The 18545-nt window shown below is 41.1% G+C and overlaps 1 protein-coding gene across 2 annotated transcripts in view; it reads right to left on the reverse strand.

The window, feature by feature from the left end:
* The window catches only part of LOC129180231 (neutrophil cytosol factor 2-like), a 30610-nt gene that overhangs the window by 8748 nt on the left and 3317 nt on the right, over positions 1–18545 (reverse strand). The window contains exons 3-13 of one of the 2 annotated variants that reach the window (XM_054774473.1): positions 16291–16469; positions 14360–14442; positions 13634–13742; positions 8794–8910; positions 7808–7915; positions 5930–5989; positions 5811–5848; positions 5044–5182; positions 4837–4905; positions 2140–2227; positions 1951–2069 (exon numbers count right to left, since the gene is read on the reverse strand). In XM_054774473.1, coding sequence (XP_054630448.1) covers positions 1951–2069; positions 2140–2227; positions 4837–4905; positions 5044–5182; positions 5811–5848; positions 5930–5989; positions 7808–7915; positions 8794–8910; positions 13634–13742; positions 14360–14442; positions 16291–16464 — 1104 coding nt within the window. In that variant the 5' untranslated portion in view covers positions 16465–16469. The remainder of the gene's footprint in view (positions 1–1950; positions 2070–2139; positions 2228–4836; positions 4906–5043; positions 5183–5810; positions 5849–5929; positions 5990–7807; positions 7916–8793; positions 8911–13633; positions 13743–14359; positions 14443–16290; positions 16470–18545) is intronic. The other variant, XM_054774474.1, reaches the window with a different exon arrangement.

Here is an 18545-nt window from a genome sequence, read left to right on the forward strand (position 1 = left end):
AAAAAGAAAAAAATGGGGAAAATACAGCAAAAGGCACATTGTACAAAATAAGAAAAAATGCTTACGGCTAAAACAAGAAGAAGAACGTGAGAGGGGAGCATACAAAGGGAGTTCTAACAGGTACAACTACATTCCCCACATCACTGCATTTTTGTTTGTTTGTGAAGAACGTAGTTGTGGTGACCATGAAAGAGAGTAAGATTTTGACACGCACGGAGGATGTAGGAAACATCTGAACATGCGTAGTGAAAACAAGAAGTCTAATGTGATCAGTAATTACAAGTGATTAAGATTTCTAAATAATAAACTATTAAAATGAGTAAAATGCCCTTTTGAATTACAGAAATGAGCCTTAAAATTCATAAATATGTCTTAAAATATTGAAATGTGTGCATATTCTTGATAAAAAGTCACCTTAAAAGAGAAAATGTTTTCATATTCCTTTAAGAATAGTAAAAGTCCCTGGACACAAAACAGAGCACTTCCCCTTTAAGGGAGCGAGGCTTCTTAGCGCTAGCAGCGCAGTCGCCGAGCTGAGAGCACAGAGCCAACTGCCGAGAGGAAAAGTGAAATGTAAAGTGATTAAGGATCGCTAAAAAGATACTTACCTGGTCGATGAGCCACCAGAAGCACATCTTAGTGAGCAGGAATTGACTTTTGGTGAGTTTTGTTTTTTGGAACTTTGTTTGAATTGTGTAGTTATAGTGCAGGACTAATGTGTGTATGTGCAGAGAGCTACAAAGCACAATAGTTGTGACGCAGTTAATATTTTGCCCTTCTGAGAATGTCATATGTGAATATACTGTATATGTGCGAATATATATATGGTGTGAGTTGGGAAAATGTTTATTTGTGCTATATGTTTGAGAATGACAGTGATTTTGCCAGTTAAAACCGTCCATAGCCAACGGATGGAAACGTTAGCCGCCATTTTAGGCTGAGGTGAATGTCATAGCTGTGTTGATATAAGTAAATGTGAACTTGTGATTTATGTACAGTATTTGTAGTGATTTATTATCTTCATGACCTGTCATGCAGGTCAGCTTTTTTCCATTTTGTACCTTTTGCATTGGATTGAAACACCTGTAAGAGTGTGGGAGACACCTCTACAGTGGAGACAAGATGGCGAGCCAGATCCATGGACTACAGTTGTAGAACCTTCGTCGTGATTACAAGTGAATCCGTTTCCTATTGGTGAACATTGCTGCCAGAGCGGTAGGAACCTGGACTCTTTTATTTTCCTCATCTCAACCAAGCTTTGGATTTCCTCATCTGGATTCCACTTCAACATTTGATTGGAAGTCAAATACACTTCTGAACTGAGTAGAAAAAGACTGAAAAGTGTATCACGCTGTGTATCCTTCAAGATCTTTGCAATTTTGTGGTGAAAGTGTGATTTGTTTTGAAATTGATTTTGAGTTGAATCACACTTGTAATTAGAAATTACTTACCTGTTAACCTAACCAGGGAAAAGTACTCACAGACCGGTATGATTGATAAAATAACTCAAGTTAAAATTAGAGACATTAGAAAAATATTCTCTTTTTTATTTACTTTTCAATTTCCTGGATCACTTTATGCTGTTTATTTTGTATGTTTTTTCTGAAATTTGTTGTTAGTAAATTGCCGGCTCAAACTTCAACTTTTGGTCTTTGGTCTATTTACACATTCTCATTCCACTCCTTCTGAACCTAGATCTGGTCCTGTAGTGTTGTTAGTATATCGGTGTATACAAGTGCTACACCCCTCTGTACTGGAAGGATTACTACCTCTAGTGGTGAGGGTACTGCCAAAATACAAACATCAGCCAGAAAGGATGAGAACAGGGAAATCAACGACAAACATTCTTTCTTTGGGGCTGTCATGCTAATTGTCTCTCATTTCCACCTGCCGTCTGTAGCAGCAGGTGAAATTGATTCACAAACTGTGAAAAAGTCAAAGTAAACTTGCCTTTTCAGGTAAGGATGCTACCTGCCTGCTGGCTGCATTGGAAGGCGCTGAGGCTGGCCGTTGAACATGGGTGGCAGTGGTGTAGGATGGTGGTGGTGTGTCCGACGTCAACTGTTCTGCTGAGAAATACAATGTTAGCTGCAGTGTCACTTATAATCACTCATTCATTTTGCATACAAATGATTTTACCCCAAGTAGGGACTGCAGAACTGGACCGAGGACGTGGACGAGTGGGTGGCTTTAGTCCTGGAGGGAGGGGGATCCCAGTCGAAAGTGTCTGAGAAAAAGAAAGCAGAATTTTTTTTTTTTTAAGTTTTATTCTGTTCAACCTAACCTCTGTTCATCCTAGGTGGTGTTTATTCTACATCTCATAAATATACAACAGGGCCCCCCCCCTTTTTTTTTTTGAGGCACCCATGATTTTTTTTTGCCACAATAAAAGCTAATAAAATGATAAACCATCCTGGATTCCAGTCACCCAGTCCCAGTGAAGGTACGTGTTCGGAATTATGGCCGCGTGGTGGAAGCATATGCCAGAATGCAACCGAGACGCATGCTATTCCTGAACCCACAGTCAGGCTGATCGTTTACATTGGACATTGAACATGTGCTGTACATGGCTATTCAGGTGGAGGTGCAAAATAAAGGTTCGGCATTATGACTATAAGGAAAACTGTTGTCTATTCTCAATGAAAATTAACCAGAAAAGCGATCCCCAGTGACATAAAATTATACTCAAATCCTCGGAATTTACAGCTGCTTCAAATTGGAAAATATTTCATGAAATTGAGCTAAAATGGGTTTCTCCTAGTACCGGTAATTTTATAAATAGAATGTTTTGGCTTAAACGATATATTCTAAGGATAACTAACAACAAACTCTTGAAATTAAGGACATAAAATTGGACTCAGATATCACTAGATTGCATGAAATGAGGTCTAATTTTTAAAAATTCTTCTGGGAGAGGGCCCCCGGACCCCCTGCTCCATTTCCAGCGCCTTGACCTACGGCCTTAGCCACACACCCCCTTTCAAAAAAGCTACATCTGCCCCTGTGCAATATGTGTAGCCATCCCAACAAAGTCACTTGGAGGTTATGTTACACTGGTGGTGGGGCAGCATAGCCAGGTGGCTCTTCCCAGACCTCTCCGAGTAGGTCACATGTTCCTCCCGTGCTTGTATGGCTAAGCCAGTTGGCACGTGTCTTGTATTGTTATTAATACACTGCATAAGCCCAACTGTGTTCTTAATGTATTTTTATTGCAAAAAGTCCTTGTTAGCATCCAATTAGCTAGCCAACAAAACGGCAACCAGTGTCACTGATGCAATTGCGCATGCACAAGACCTACTTCACTTCCTCCTTGAGCACATTTTTATGTCCATGCTTCACTGCTTCACTTTGTCACGTGCTGTGGTAGGTATTATTTTTTAAATGTATGAACATAAATGGTCAACAACCATAATTCAAATATGTAATATTTTGGGGTGTTATTTTATTAGTGACTCTTATTAAAAGACTTTGTTAGCGTGTGGATGTTTCTATCGTCTATCCACCAAGACGGAGCTACGTAAAAACTTAGGCAATGCATGTAGCGCAGATGCAAACATCATATCCGGTTATGTGTAACATACATAAAAAACTAGAATAAAACATATAAAATGCAGTAATATTTCAATGTAAACAACCATAAACGGAGTGCAATTATGGATTCATCGAGAGGATTCAGCTCAATTATGTTGTAATTTCTCAAATCTTAATAAGGTTTTTGTATGTATATTGCTGCTGTCAAGTAGATCGATGGATGGCTTAGATTACACATGCCTAACATGTGACTGCTGAAAAATAGGCCGACCGGATGTAAACGCATTGTGCACATGCGTAGAACCGTTTGCGTCTCCGGTACGTATCGCATAGTGACAACCACAACTGGAAGTCAGCAGCGTTATGTCGCCTGTCTATGATGTCATTGGCTGGTGACTCGATAATTTTAACACAAACATGTTTTTATAGTTTTATATTTACAGTTTTACATGCATAAAACAATTCTTACTTCATATACATGATGAATGACAGGGCTAAGTGAACATTTCAGGTCACTTATGTCCTCATTGAATGATGGACTTCACTCACTGTTCTCAAAGACACGATGTGGCAGTGAGATCAACATGGACACCACCCTCCTGTTTTCCCATGAGTTATTTCTTCAAGTCAACGTTTCTCACCTTCTTTCTCAAAATGCTGATATTGTCAACTTTCTTTGGCTCCTTTTTGAATTATTGAGATGAGAAACACTTGAATTCAATGAATAACTCATGGCAAAACAGGGAGGTGATGATGGTTGATCTCTCTGCCACATCGTGTCTTCGGCAGTCACGTCTTCAGTGAAGGTAAAAGTAACCTTAAATGTTCACGTATCTCTTTCATTCATCATTTATATGTATTTATAATTGTTTTCTGCATGTAAAACTAGAATTGTAAAACTATAAAAACATGTTTTGTGTTAACATTTTTGTGTTTCTGGAACAGATCAATTTGAGTTACATTATTTCTTATGGTAAAAGTTGATTGGGTTAGCATCCGTTTCGGTTAGAGTCGGACCTTCTGGAATAAATTAATGACACAAAACAAGGTTCCACTCTGTGATGTCGCTACCCTTTCTGGTGTTATTCTGATCAATAAGACGCTGGCTGGCATTTGGTATTCTCTGATAAAATGATTATCTAAAAATGTGAAAGAACATTGTTAGTTTTTGTATTAATTGATGAAATGTAGTTGAATAATCACTTATAGTTACTTATAGTTCAGTCCCTTGCAAGAGCATGAAGGTAAATACTGCCATTAAAATGCTAAACTGAGTGTGTATTTCTACAAACACAAATTATTTACATGATCTCTTTTGCCTTTGGTCATCTGTATATCTGCGGGCTTGAGCAGGGATGCTGGCACAAGTCCTCTCTGAAAACAAAAGGTTGCAGATTAGAAAATGAATCATGAATGGAAGCAAACAGTGAACACAACAGACACATTCCTCAAACTATACACATTCTTTACAGATTTACACATATTGTTACACCCCAGCTTGTCTGTCATTACCTGTCCATCATATATGACAGTTGCCATCCCATGCTTGTCCTCTTCTTCAAATAAAAAGACTTTGGCACCTCCTGGCACAGTCAACTGTCCCGGACCTCGAGCCATGTAAGGGACGCTTATACACATGTAGCGAGAATCCCTGGAACAGTGACACAAACGTAATCTGATGTCTTACGATATATTGACAAACATAACTGTGTGTGTGTGACATTCATACACCCAATCTTCCCTTCCCTCACTTCTAGATACCCTGTCGCTCCAATGCTCTTATACGCTCGGCCAGCTGCTGGCTCTCAGTGCCTGTGCATCCCAACTTCAAGTGCCATCAGACATTCCCTTTCAGCTTTGAAGGTGACGACCAGACAGCACAAATGCTCGTTCCTCATTCCGCTGTGCTAATATGTGCCTTATACTGCCCAGTTTGCTTTAACATCTGATGTTGCCACAGAAAGTGGTGTATGCAACTCTCAGGTATCGATGCAGCTACTACCATGGTCTTATTGTGTGTTTAAGATATTTTATCCAAAGAACACAATAAGCTGAAGATCTGTTAATCGTATGTTCGGCTCCCATTCAGTGATTGGTGTGTGAATGATTGGCTGTGTGTAGTTCGCCTTACAGCTGTGATAGGCTCCAGATGTGCTATAGAAAATGAATGGGTAGGGCTACTGTAAGGTCTAACCAATTAACCCACTCCCTGACTGCATAATCATTGCTTGAGCGGTGCTCCAGAATGTATGTCCATCGTGTTTCCTCATAGTACTTACTGAGCCCCATCCACCTTAGGCTGATAGAAACCAGGCTTCTGTTGACAGGACAAGGTTACTGTCAGAAAGGGAGTGGCTGATATCATTTAATAAAATGGAATGAGGAAGTTCACTCTTACCTGCACCCTGAGAGGTTCAAACCCCCCAAAATCATCATTGGGTATCATGGAGGAAATGACCTTCAAATAGAAAGGCGCATCAATTACAGTGTGTCATATCATGTTTTCACTTTCTAGTAGGTTGGCTGACTACACTTTACAATAACTGTGCCACTGAGAAAAAGGGGTGAGTTGGTTGGTGGTTCAATGCCTTGCTCAAGGGCACCTCAGCAGCTGTCAGAATATAGACTAGCATCTCTATAACTAGCAGCAATTTATTTTTGTGTTACAATGGGGAAAACGATTCTTTGATCCCCTGCTAATAGTAGGTTTAGTCTAACAGAAGCACATTAGCAACAAAAACATCCAGACAAACATGAAAAGAAAGAAAATTAATTAATTTAGGAAATTAATTTGTATTTGATTGAGTGAAATAACTGCGATTGGCTGGCGACTAGTCTAGGGTGTACCCCGCTTCTCGCACGAAATCAGCTGGGATAGGCTCCAGCATACCTAATGAAGAGAAGCGGCATCGAGAATGGATGAATGGAATTGAAAGGGTCAACTTATTGCACATTCAAAACATAAAATGACGTGATTATCAAAACAAACAAAACATTTAATAGCGTTATTACATGAATTATGAGCAAATAAAAATTCCAGAGTATATACAGTAATTAATTAATTTTCCCTCTGTCAAGAGGCAGGTTTGTGGCGTAGTAAATATTAGGGATGAGTGAGTACACCAATATCTGTATCTGTATCTATACAGATCATTTAGATGGGTGAACAGATGTGATCTGTATCCTATCTGTACTCGGAATGGCAGGGTATAAGCCGGAAGTAGGCATGTTTTAACGGAAATGGGTGGGTCTTAAATCGGTTATTATTTTAAGTCTGAAATTGACATGGATTGATCAGATGTTGCTATATTTATTGTTTATTATTCAGCTATATGTGTACTGTGTGTGTGTGTGTAAGTGATCTGTAAGAATAATTTGTTTTTAGTATCAACTCTTCTACAACACACACGAGTTGAAGGAGGTGTGGCAGTCCGGCAGCAAGCCCCGCAAAGAGGGCTTGTTGATTACCCAGTAAATGAATGACCAGAGAAACACTTCACCGCGTTCTCTTTTAATGGATGCCGCGCAGGAATTCGGAGCGGAGTTACGATGCATACAAACAAAAAAAAAAGTATTTTTAGCGTATGAGCGGGACAGCACTGATTAAAAATGTACTCGCATGAGTGCTCCCTTTTCATCTTCTCTACTCGCACAGTCTTATTTCTAGGCGTATAATGCTCGCACTGTACAGCCCTGACACGCAGAGCGAATACATCCATCCATCCATTTTCTATACCGCTTCATCCTCATTAGGGTCGCGGGGGCATGCTGGAGCCTATCCCAGCTGACTTCGGGCGACAGGCGGGGTACACCCTGGACTGGTCGCCAGCCAATCGCAGGGCACATGTAGACAAACAACCATTCACACCATTCACACTCACATTCATACCTATGGACAATTTAGAGTCGCCAATTAACCTCACCTGCATGTTTTTGGGAATGTGGGAGGAAGCCGGAGTGCCCGGAGAAAACCCACGCGCACACGGGGAGAACATGCAAACTCCACACAGAAATGCCCAGGGGAGAATCGAACCCAGGTCTTCCCGATCTCCAGGGTGTTCCTGTATTGGCCAACATGCTAACCACTAGACCACCGTGCGGCCCAAGCGAATACAAAATGAGGATTTTCCGTCATCACAATTACGGATAATGACGAGCTGTACTCGTTTCATGCTTGTACTAAAATGCATTATCCGTAAGAGATACTCGGCTACAACGAGTATCTGGCTCATCCCTAGTAAATATACAGTATTTGCATAAACGCAGTGTTGCATACCTTGGCTTTCCCCAAGAAGTCTCTCTGCTGTAGCTGGTCCAGATCTTTTTTCCTGGGCCGGAACAATACACCCTCAGGTACCAGGACAGGTGCAAGGACTTCATTTCTCTGAATTTCAAAAGACAAACATTCCTTTTCAATCATCATAACACTGTATATATTAAGATCGACAGTTGGGCTCAGACCTGCCAGCATTTCAAACAACTACTTGCAATTTCTTTTTGTCCACAGCACAATTCAAACTGTCAACCTTTGGTTTCACCTCTGGTGTCTAGAGACTTCAGGTCATTGCATTCTCAGGGCATTGAATCGATCACCAGTGGATGGTTCGGGTTATCCTAGAACAGCGTTGCCCATTACATGGATCGCAATCCAAGGTAGTGTGGGTTGATCACGTGTCACCCTCGTCATAAACGTCACTTTGTAGATGCCATTATTATGTCAGTCAGCTGACATGAAGCTGATTTGCTGCTGCTCCTCCACGGCAAAGATTAAGTGGTGAACAAATGACTCAATAATCGGCACAAGGAAATAAACAATACTAACTAAATAAATAAAATAACTAAGTGATCATTGAAGTAATCAGTTTAATTTCTTGTATATCTGTAATGTTTGATACCAAATGCTAACCGGAGGTAAAACACAAATTGAACGCTATGTAATATATATATATATATATAATAAACGCTACGTTGCTATTTTCATTGACAGGTGTCATTCACACGACTTGGACTCACGTCAGACTCGAGTCACAAGTTTGATGACTTTGGAGTCGGATTTCACTCGACCTGTCGTGTTTTGACTTGAACCATGACTTGGACTTGCATGTCTTTACAAGACTCGCTTCAACACTTGAGATTAAAGACTTTCCTCTTCTTGAATGAAGTGACACTGCAGTATCTCACATTGGTATATTATACATATGATATCCGAACAGTCCCAGCAGAAATGTATAACTGTAAGTAAGGACAATGAATGACACTCACCAGAATTGTGTCCAAAGCCATCTCCAGATTCCCCCCTTGATTTTCCGACAAGAGTACATCTTTGGCTTGCTCCCACTGACCCATTCGACAGTACACAGCAGCTGCATTATGTAACACCTACAAGACATGGCAAGACGACTCTTAGGCATCCCATGCTGAGATTGTACAAGTCGTATCATTGATTTTCTTATTTTGTTTGAATTTGAACACGTCCTTTTTTTCCTTTTTTGAAGCGCTCCCATCATAAAAATAATGAAATCATCATTTTGATACACATTTTTGCTTGCAGTTTTCAACAAAATGTTCCCACTCTTATGTGATCTCTTTACAAACATACGTTGGCAAATGGAACACTCCAAGTGGCTGTTAGGACTGGGAATCTCAGGGTACCTCAGTATACGAAAAACATTCATTTCATATTTTCTATTTTGCAGCCTTCAGCCTCAAGCATACCCGCATATTTTAACCAGAATACAACCAGCAATGGTGCAAAAACAAGAAGTGGACATTTTAATAATGGCTGTATTTTAATAAACCACCAACTTCAAACGGTCTTTTTCCGACACCCTGGAACAACGCTTAAAGTCCACCTCGCTGGAAGGCCAGGATGTCGAGAAAGCTTGGACTGCACTTCGTGAGACCATGCATAACACAGCCATGCAGTGCCTGGGGCCAAGTACCAGGAAGCACAAGGACGGGTTTGATGAGAACTGTACTGTGATTAAGCAGTTGCTAGAGGAAAAGCGTCGCAACTATAAGTCTCATCTCGATGACCCAAACTCAGTAGCTAAGAAAGACACACTAAGGACCGCGTGGAGCAGTCTTCAGGCAAAGTTGCGCCAAATGCAGGATTCCTGGTTGAGTAGCAGAGCTGATGAGATCCAGGGCTTCGCAGACAGGAATGGCATGAAGAATTTCTATGACGGCTTGAAGGATGTTTATGGTCCCTCTACCACAGGCTCATTATCCCCCCTCCTCAGGGCTGATGGATTTACGCTAATCACAGACAGAGAGAAAGTTCTAGAAAAATGGGCAGATCACTTCAACGGTGTACTGAACAGGCCTTCCGCCATAAATGATGAGACCATTGACAGGCTGGCTCAGGTTCCGGTCGATGAGACAATGGATGCCATACCAACCTTGGAGGACACTCAGAAAGCAATCCAGTTACTATCTAGTGGAAAAGCTCCTGGTTTGGACTCCATCCCAGCTGAAGTCTACAAAGAAGGTGGTGTGGCCCTGACTAAGAAACTTCACCAGTTGTTTCAGCTAATTTGGCAACATGAGACGGTGCCTCAGGACTTCAAGGATGCCTCCATCATACATCTATACAAACGCAAAGGAAACCGCCAAGTATGTGACAATCATCGTGGAATCTCCCTGCTGTCCATTGCAGGCAAGATCCTTGCTAGAGTCTTACTCAATTGCCTCACCGTACACCTTGAGCAAGGCCTCCTACCTGGTAGTCAGTGTGGCTTTCGGAAAGCATGTGGGACTGTTGGCATGGTGTTTGCAGCTAGACAGCTACTAGAGAAGTGTCAGGAACAAACCGCTGACCTCTATTCCGCCTACGTCGATCTTACCAAGGCTTTTGACACTATTAGTAGAGAGGGTCTTTGGAGAATCATGGCAAAGTATGGATGCCCTAGAAAGTTTATCGCCGTCACACAACAGCTTCATGATGGCATGCAGGCAAGAGTTCAGGTCAACGGCGAGACCTCCGATCCATTCCATGTTTCCAACGGTGTGAAACAAGGCTGTCCTTGCTCCCACCTTGATCAGCCTCGTTTTCCCAGCCATGCTGACAGGTGCCTTCAGCAATGCAAACGTAGGCATCGGCATCAGGTACAGGACTGATGGCTCTCTCTTCAACCTTAGGAGGGTTCAAGCAAAAACTAAAGTATCGACTGACACTATTAACGACTTCCTGTTTGCTGATGACTGTGCCCTCAATGCTGCCACCGAGGTTGACATGCAGCGCAGTGTTGACAAGTTTTCTGAGGCCTGCACCAACTTCGTCCTTACCATCAGCACAAAGAAGACCGAGGTATTGCATCAACCAGCTCCAGGAAAGCCTTACATTGAACCTAACATCACGATAAACGGACAACGTCTAAATCTGGTGGACAGGTTCACATACCTCAGCAGTACACTCTCCAGAAACATTATCATCGACAATGAAGTCAACGCCAGACTTGCTAAGGCAAGCGCCGCCTTCGGTAGACTGTACAAAAACATTTGGAACAGGAGAGGAATCACGACTATGACCAAGATCAAGGTGTACAGGACCATGGTCCTCAGCACATTGCTGTATGGCTGTGAAACATGGACAGTATATCAGCGTCATGCCAGGAAATTGAACCACTTCCACACCACCTGTCTCAAAAAACTTCTTCACATTAAGTGGCAAGACAGGATCCCAGATACTGAGGTCCTCACTCGTGCGAACCTGCCCAGCATTCACACCATCTTGATGCAGTGTCAGCTCCGCTGGGCAGGACATGTAGCTCGCATGTCCGACAAGCGACTTCCAAAGAAACTTCTAGTTTGGCGAGCTCCATGAAGGAAGACGCTCTCAGGGAGGCCAAAAGAAGCGCTATAAGGACATGCTAAAAGCCACACTGTAGTCTTTTAACATTAGCCATGACACATGGGAGCAGACTGCCCAAGACAGAGGAGCATGGCAAACAGCTGTTCACAAGGGTGCCAAAGTATGCGAGGCCACCAGGACTGCGTTGGCTGTAGAACGCAGGCAGGCCAGGAAGGCAAGGTCTGCCAACCCTGTAGCAGCTGCCAGTATTCCCTGTCCACACTGCCAGAGACTATTTAGGGCGCGAATTGGCCTGACTAGCCATCTGCTGACCCACCAAGCCAAACTATAAGGATGATTAGATGGTTCTCGTCGCATCGACGGACAAAGTAGATTTTAATAATAATAAAAAAACGATACATGGCAAAAGTGTATCCATAATCCATTTTAGGGTTAAATATCATGATAGTTCGATATTTCGATTTCAATATTTTGTCACACTCCTAATGCTTCGGTTTTCAATTCATGCTAACAATAGGTCTGTTTTTGTGTACTGTCTGTCATGTGCTGTGGTGCTGCTTTGCTGCCCTCTGCTGTTCATGTGTTGCAGTACACTGGTGATTGGCCTGGGAGGAGCTCGTCACACACCTGCAAGCAATTCCACCTTAACTACTTATACCCTGGCATCACACACACCTGTTGCCACCTCCTCCTCTCTGCCTCAGCTTTCTGGTCCACTCTTTTGTATAGCTTGCATAGCTTTTCCCCTGCTTGGCTTTTTCCAGCAGTGGCGCTTTGTGTTTGAGTTTTTGTTCCTGCCTGGTCTTTGGCAGTTGACCTGAAAGTACCCGTGTTTGTTCCTGCTGCAGTTCTCAGGAGGGATTTTCATTTTTTCATTTTTTTCCTGCTAGTACCGTGGGAGAAGCGCTTTCTGTATAATTTTTTGTCTTGTTCTTTTCCGTGGCTAGGTTGTTTTCACTTGTACTTTTTGTGTTCACTATTTTTGATGAACTATTGCTTAATACATTTTTGTTCCACGACATCTGCTTCTCTGCCTCTTGGGGTTCTACTTCTGGCGTTCCGCCAGTTTGTGACAGTCTTGGTTATGATGCAGCCAAACAGTGAGCCTAACCAACTGTAAATGGCTTAGTCTCTGTGAAGAATGGAGTTTTTTTTTTTAATAAAGACTTGGAAACCATAGACAGATTATGTCCCGGCAATCCTTTAATTGTGTTTGTGTGTGTGTTCTGCACTGATGAGGCATTCAAGCACACTGCGTATTTCTGAGTGTTGGAGGGATCTGTGCTTTAAGAAAAAAAATAAAAATAAATACGGTTGCCAAAAAAGTTGTAAGTGGCAGACCTTTGCTATAGAAGGTGAGAAACACTATTGAATTGAAGAAAAAAGTGGGACTAAAGCAGGAAGGATTATAATGTAAAGGTAGGAACCTCTAACTCTGGTTAAGGGAGACACATGACAAAGTGAGGTGAGCCATTGTTTGTCATAATGATTGTACCTGCTGCTGAAGTTGACAAAGTTGAAGTGAGCAATTCTCAGCTCAATGCGTCCACTCCTTTTAAAGTTAACTTTGTAACGGGCTCTTCCCCTCCACTCACCACTGTGTTCACCAACAAGTCTTCAATGAAGGTAAAAGTCGGTTTAAATGTTCATTTATGCATTTCATTTCTCATGTATAAGCATCTTTGTGTTGTCTGCATGGAAAGTTGTAATTATCTCTATAAAAGTGGAAATATTGATTTGGTTTGTTTTCATGTGTCTTGGTTTTTCATCTGACCTTTTGGAACAAATTAATAATGAAAACTGGGCTTCCACTGTACATGTGAAGCGTTTGTCCGTATCTGTTGTAGCTAATCTATCAAACATCTCTTAATACCACTACAAAGCAAATTCCCAATGTTTTCACATATTTGAAGCATTTTTTTTTTTTTACAGTAAGTTACTTTCCATGGTAACTAATTACATTTATTAAGGAGTAATTCTGCTACTCATTTAATTACTTTTTTGGGAAAGTAACTATAACTAATGACACTTGTAACAAGTCCCACTTGTGGGACTTGCAATAAAGTCTTGGACTTGTTTACAGTGGCATCTTTAGAACTGGACCAAAGATAAGCATATGGATAAAGTTTCAACCTGATTGTGACAAAAACATGTTTTCATTTTCAATGATTTTCTCCCACTTGGGGATGACAGGACTTTCTGCCCTTTGCAGTTTGAAATGACTTACAGCCATAATGGACTGGACTGTTTCTGACTGAACTGAACGTTGTCATGTGTGTGATGTCAGACCTGCCAGCTGTACAGCTTGTAGCGCAGCCCAAGTTGTCTGTAGTCAATGACATTGTTTCCTCTCAGGTGTTTCTGTGCCCAGACACAGTCAGATAGAGCCTGATCCAACCTACAGACAAAGACTCATAAATATAAGACAATACAGCACTTTGACGATGCAAGGTTCATGACATATTAACGCAATTCATCAGTGTGTACTGTATACAAGTATTTCTACAAGACCAAGAACCCGTTTCATCTATTTTCACCAAGGTTTCCTTGCATTCAACCCAGATGATGGCTTCTCAGAAGAATCAGTACATAGCACCTTGTCATGAGTACATCAGTAAAACAACGTTTGTTGAAAAGATGATACAGTGTTGATATCAGGCACTGACACATAATGAGGGAACCAAGTTGGAGCTGAAAACCAGAAGATGCCTGCGTAAATGTTAAAATGTCAAAATGCCAGGACAGGGTATTATATGGAAGTCTTCATCTCTTATCATTTACGTTATTCTGAATGCTTCTGACAATAGAACAATCCTGGTTGATGTGCGAAGTAATATTATAGTATACCATCGGCCCAACTGAATTGATGGGAAGGTGACTATGACAGCATGCACCAAATTCCACTACTCCTTTTCTTAAAACATATTTTCTACTCATTTTACATTAAAACCTTTCAATACGAATTGCAATGTGCTACATAACTATGACAACGTGGATATTTAGTCTGTGTATTACCTGTTAAGCTGAATCATTACGCCTGCTCTCTGGAAGAACGCAACAGAGAGCCGTGGATCCCTGGCAATTGCCAGATCTAATGCCTAATAAGACACATAGAAATTGACATTAGCACAGTGTTGTAAAGTCTTGCGATAATACGTAGTATTTGAAAGTAGAAAATAGTATTACACAGTGGAACCTCGGTTAACGTATGCCTTGGTTTGCGCGTTGTTTGTGGTTAAAGTTGAAAGTTTACTCCAAACTTTTGCCTCAGTTTACGTACATTTTCCGGTTAGCGTACAATGCGTGTCTAAGTCGTGTTAATACACTTCGTGAGTACAACTGTGTTCTTAATATATTTTTAATAAAAATACATCCTTGTTAGCATCATATTAGCTTGCTAATACATGGAAATAGGAAGTGGAAGTCAGCTCCATCACCCATCTAAGATGTCATCAGCAGTTGACTGTAATTCTTTGCTGACTGACACAGTTAAGCCACAAGTTTGACAAATGTTAGCACAAAACCCTTTCTTATAGTTTTACAATTATAGTTTCACATGCATAAAACAATTCTAAATGCATATAAATGATGAATGAAAGGGATAAATGAACATTTACGATTCCTTTACCTTCATTGAAGACGTGATCGTTGCCAAAGACACGATGTGGCAGTGAGATCAACACAGATACAACTTTGGTGTTTTGCTATGAGTTATTTCTACAATTCAATAGTGTTTCTCACCTTTTGTATCAAAAAATGCTGACACTTGCAGCTTCCTTTGGCTCCATTTTGGTTTATTTTGCAGCCGTGATCAAAAGAAAAGCAGGGACTTGAGGTGAGAAACACTATTCCATCCATCTAGTTTCTATGCCGCTTATCCTAATTAGGGTCGCAGGAGTATGCTGGAGCCTATCCCAGCTGACTTCCGGCAAGAGGTGGCGTACACCCTGAACCAGTCGTCAGCCAATCGCAGAAGAAACACGATTGAATTCAAGAAATAACTCTTAGCAACACAGGTGGTGTCCATCTCACTGTTACATCGTGTCTTTGTCAACAATTACATGAAGGTAAAAGTAACCTCACATGTTCATTTATCCCCTTCATTCATCATTTATGTGCATTTGGAATTGTTTTATCCATGTAAAACTACAGTGTTACAAAAAAGGTGTTTTGTGTTAACATGTTTGTCTTTCTAGAAGAAATGATTTGGATTTACATTATTTCTTAAGGGAAAAATGGGTTCGGTTAGAGCAGGGGTCACCAACGTTTTTCCTTGTGAGAGCTACTTTTACAAAATGAAAATGGCCAAGAGCTACTCATTTTTGTAAACCCAAACAAAGCGAATATGCTTGTTTTACCAAAACATTAACAAAATGCTGGTGTCCACAACTCACATGTTGTTTTTCAGAATGCATTTCTTTCTACTGTTCTTTCATTATTAACTGAAAACCTGAATGAAAAGCAGGCTTGCGGGCACCTCATGTGGTTGTGGGGGGCTACCTGGTGCCCGCGGGCACCACGTTGGTGACCCCTGGGTTAGAGTATGTTTCGGTTCGAGTCGGACCTTCTGGAACGGATTCATGACGCTAACCAGTTCCACGTTACAAGTTCCACTGTAATTACTTTGAAGGGATTTGTCCAACACTGTTAAATAGAATTATTTGTGTTTGACCAATGAACAATCTGTTAAAATGGAACTTAGCACTTTTATAGAGTGCCACCTATAAACACTTTTTCACGTCACTGTATATATATGTTTTGTGTGTAGAATAGAACTTTATAGAACTTTATTGTCTGTTCTATAGAACAGAAATTTGTCTTCCAACACGGCCCATAAAAATTCACTCACAATGAAGCACAATATAAAGCACACACAAAAACACAAGTCACAAACAAAAAATACCACAATACAAGAACAACAATCCCAAAACATGCGAAAAACAAACCTTGAGGGCAGAATCCAGCTGTCCTAAACAGATGTGCGCTGAAGCAGCGTTGAAGAGTGTACCCGATGTGGGTTCGGTGATCTGGTCCAGCTTCGCCAGACCTCCTTGCCAGTCCTTCTTATCCATTGCCTGCACGGACTCATTCCAAAGCTGCAGTAAGTCGGTGTAAAGCATTCTGGCTGTCAAGAGAACAAAATGAACGCTCCATTAGTCCTTCCAATGAATATGAGTCAAAGACGAGACATCTCAATTTCAGTGTCCGAAGCGGTTTAAACATTTTAAAACATTCCATTATATTACTCAACTCAATCCTCCTTATTTACTTATCTGATTATCTATTGTCAAATATAAACATTTAAGGAGCAACGGTGTTCAAAAGTAGCAAAACGTCCTTCCTGAGTAACGTCCAGGCTTAAAATCAAACTCTAAAATTTTCATAAAAATAGAAAGGTATTAATTATCCGCTTGGGCATAATTGCGGTGATGTTTGCAATACCTACTAAATACATACTTACATTTTTACACAAGTAATACTTTTGTCCGCATTGTTGGACTTCCCTAATGTCCTCGATGGGTAACAGACGTGAAAAGCCAATGTTACGCATGAAGTTTTTGTGTAGTCATGTGACTCAGAAGACTCAGAGGCCCTGACAACTGCATGAAAGCTCACTAAGTCTCTTTTAAAATGCTGGTATTTTGACCTTTTTGCTCACCGCTGTGTGATGTCCTAAAAACGTGTCCTTCCGGATAACTGCTTTTATTATTCAAAAATGCCTTTTCAATGTGAAATCTATCAGTGATGTGATGAGGACTGCGTTATGTTTTAGCTAGCTAGGCCATAGTTTGGCCAACTTTTTGTGGGAAAATTGCCTGTTTTGTCCTCCCAGGATTACAATATCATTTTTTGTTTTTGTTTTTTCATTTTTGGAAGTGGCATGTGGTTGCGGCATAAAAAGGAAATGTGGAGAATTCACCTCCAAAAACACCCCAAGCCCCAAGTTACAAGTTCACCCAAAATGTAATACTGTCATCCCTCGCAACAACGTGGTTCGATTATCGCTACCTTGTTATTTTGCTTTTTTTCTGAAATTCATTGATTGATAAATGGTCGCTGCTTCACGGTAGACTAGGGTCTATGATTAGTCAAAACATTGAGATACAAGTGATGTGTAGTACTGTGGTCACTAAGCAGCAGTAATGACACCAAACGTGGAGACATTACATTACATTACCTTAACGCCGCTTGAAGTCAGGCATGGCATACCCGACATGATCGAGTGAAAAAAAGGTCTCCTTCTGTGGAAGTGGTAAGTTTTTTGCCTTAAGTTAAAAAGAAAGAAATTTAGGTCTAACTGGTTAGCTCGCAAGCCTGCTAGCTACCGGCCGCCGCAAGTCCCTGCAGCATAAAATGTGGTGTCTCGTGTGCTGCGATACTGTTTCTGTTGCAGTACACGCTCTACACCATCATGATGAGCAGACGAGCAACACCTGAGACTAATGGGCAACGGCCTTACTTAAGAAGCAAGCACACCTTCCGCCGTTGCCAGATCGTTGCCCTTCGCTTCCCGACTCAGGCTCCTGTTGCTCAGCAGTTACCCTCTGTCTGCCAGTCTTTCTGCCTACCTGTATTCTTTATTACCTGCCCGGCCACTCCGGCGGTGTTAGCGATTTCCTGTACTTTCCTGCTTTGAGTATTCAGCAGTGTTTTTTGTTCAATCGCCCAACCCTTTTGGTAGCTCTTTCTGTTTCTACCCTTTTTCCCGTGTAGAATCCGGGTTTCCTTTTGTTGCTACTTCCTTAGTTGTCTTTTTGCATCTTTGTTGTGCTTCTGCTTGTGTTGTACTTTTACCCTTGCTGATTTGGAATTAAACACCTTTCCAAATCACACGTCGCCTCCCGCATCCTGGGATCCAACCCGCGGCACGCTCCGTTCCTCACATAAAAGTCATAATACAGGGGTGTTATATAATGTCTACAGGGCTCTAATAAAACGTATTTAGAAAGTCATAAACAGGTTTTTTATGCTCTAATTACAAAAATATTCCACTTATTAACACTGAATCCTATATCGTGGAAATTCACTTAACGTGGTCGTGTCTGGAACCAAACGAGGGACGACTGTATTATCCGTATTATCGTACACAATCATGTTTTCTTCACTTGAGGATACAACCACACAGCTTTTTACCTTTACTTTAAAGTATTTTTATTCATTTTCCAATTTTTTTTCTCTTTTCGGCATGAAAGTTTATATG

This window comes from Dunckerocampus dactyliophorus, chromosome 4 (assembly GCF_027744805.1).
Source record: "Dunckerocampus dactyliophorus isolate RoL2022-P2 chromosome 4, RoL_Ddac_1.1, whole genome shotgun sequence".
In the NCBI taxonomy this organism is placed as follows: Eukaryota; Metazoa; Chordata; class Actinopteri; order Syngnathiformes; family Syngnathidae; genus Dunckerocampus; species Dunckerocampus dactyliophorus.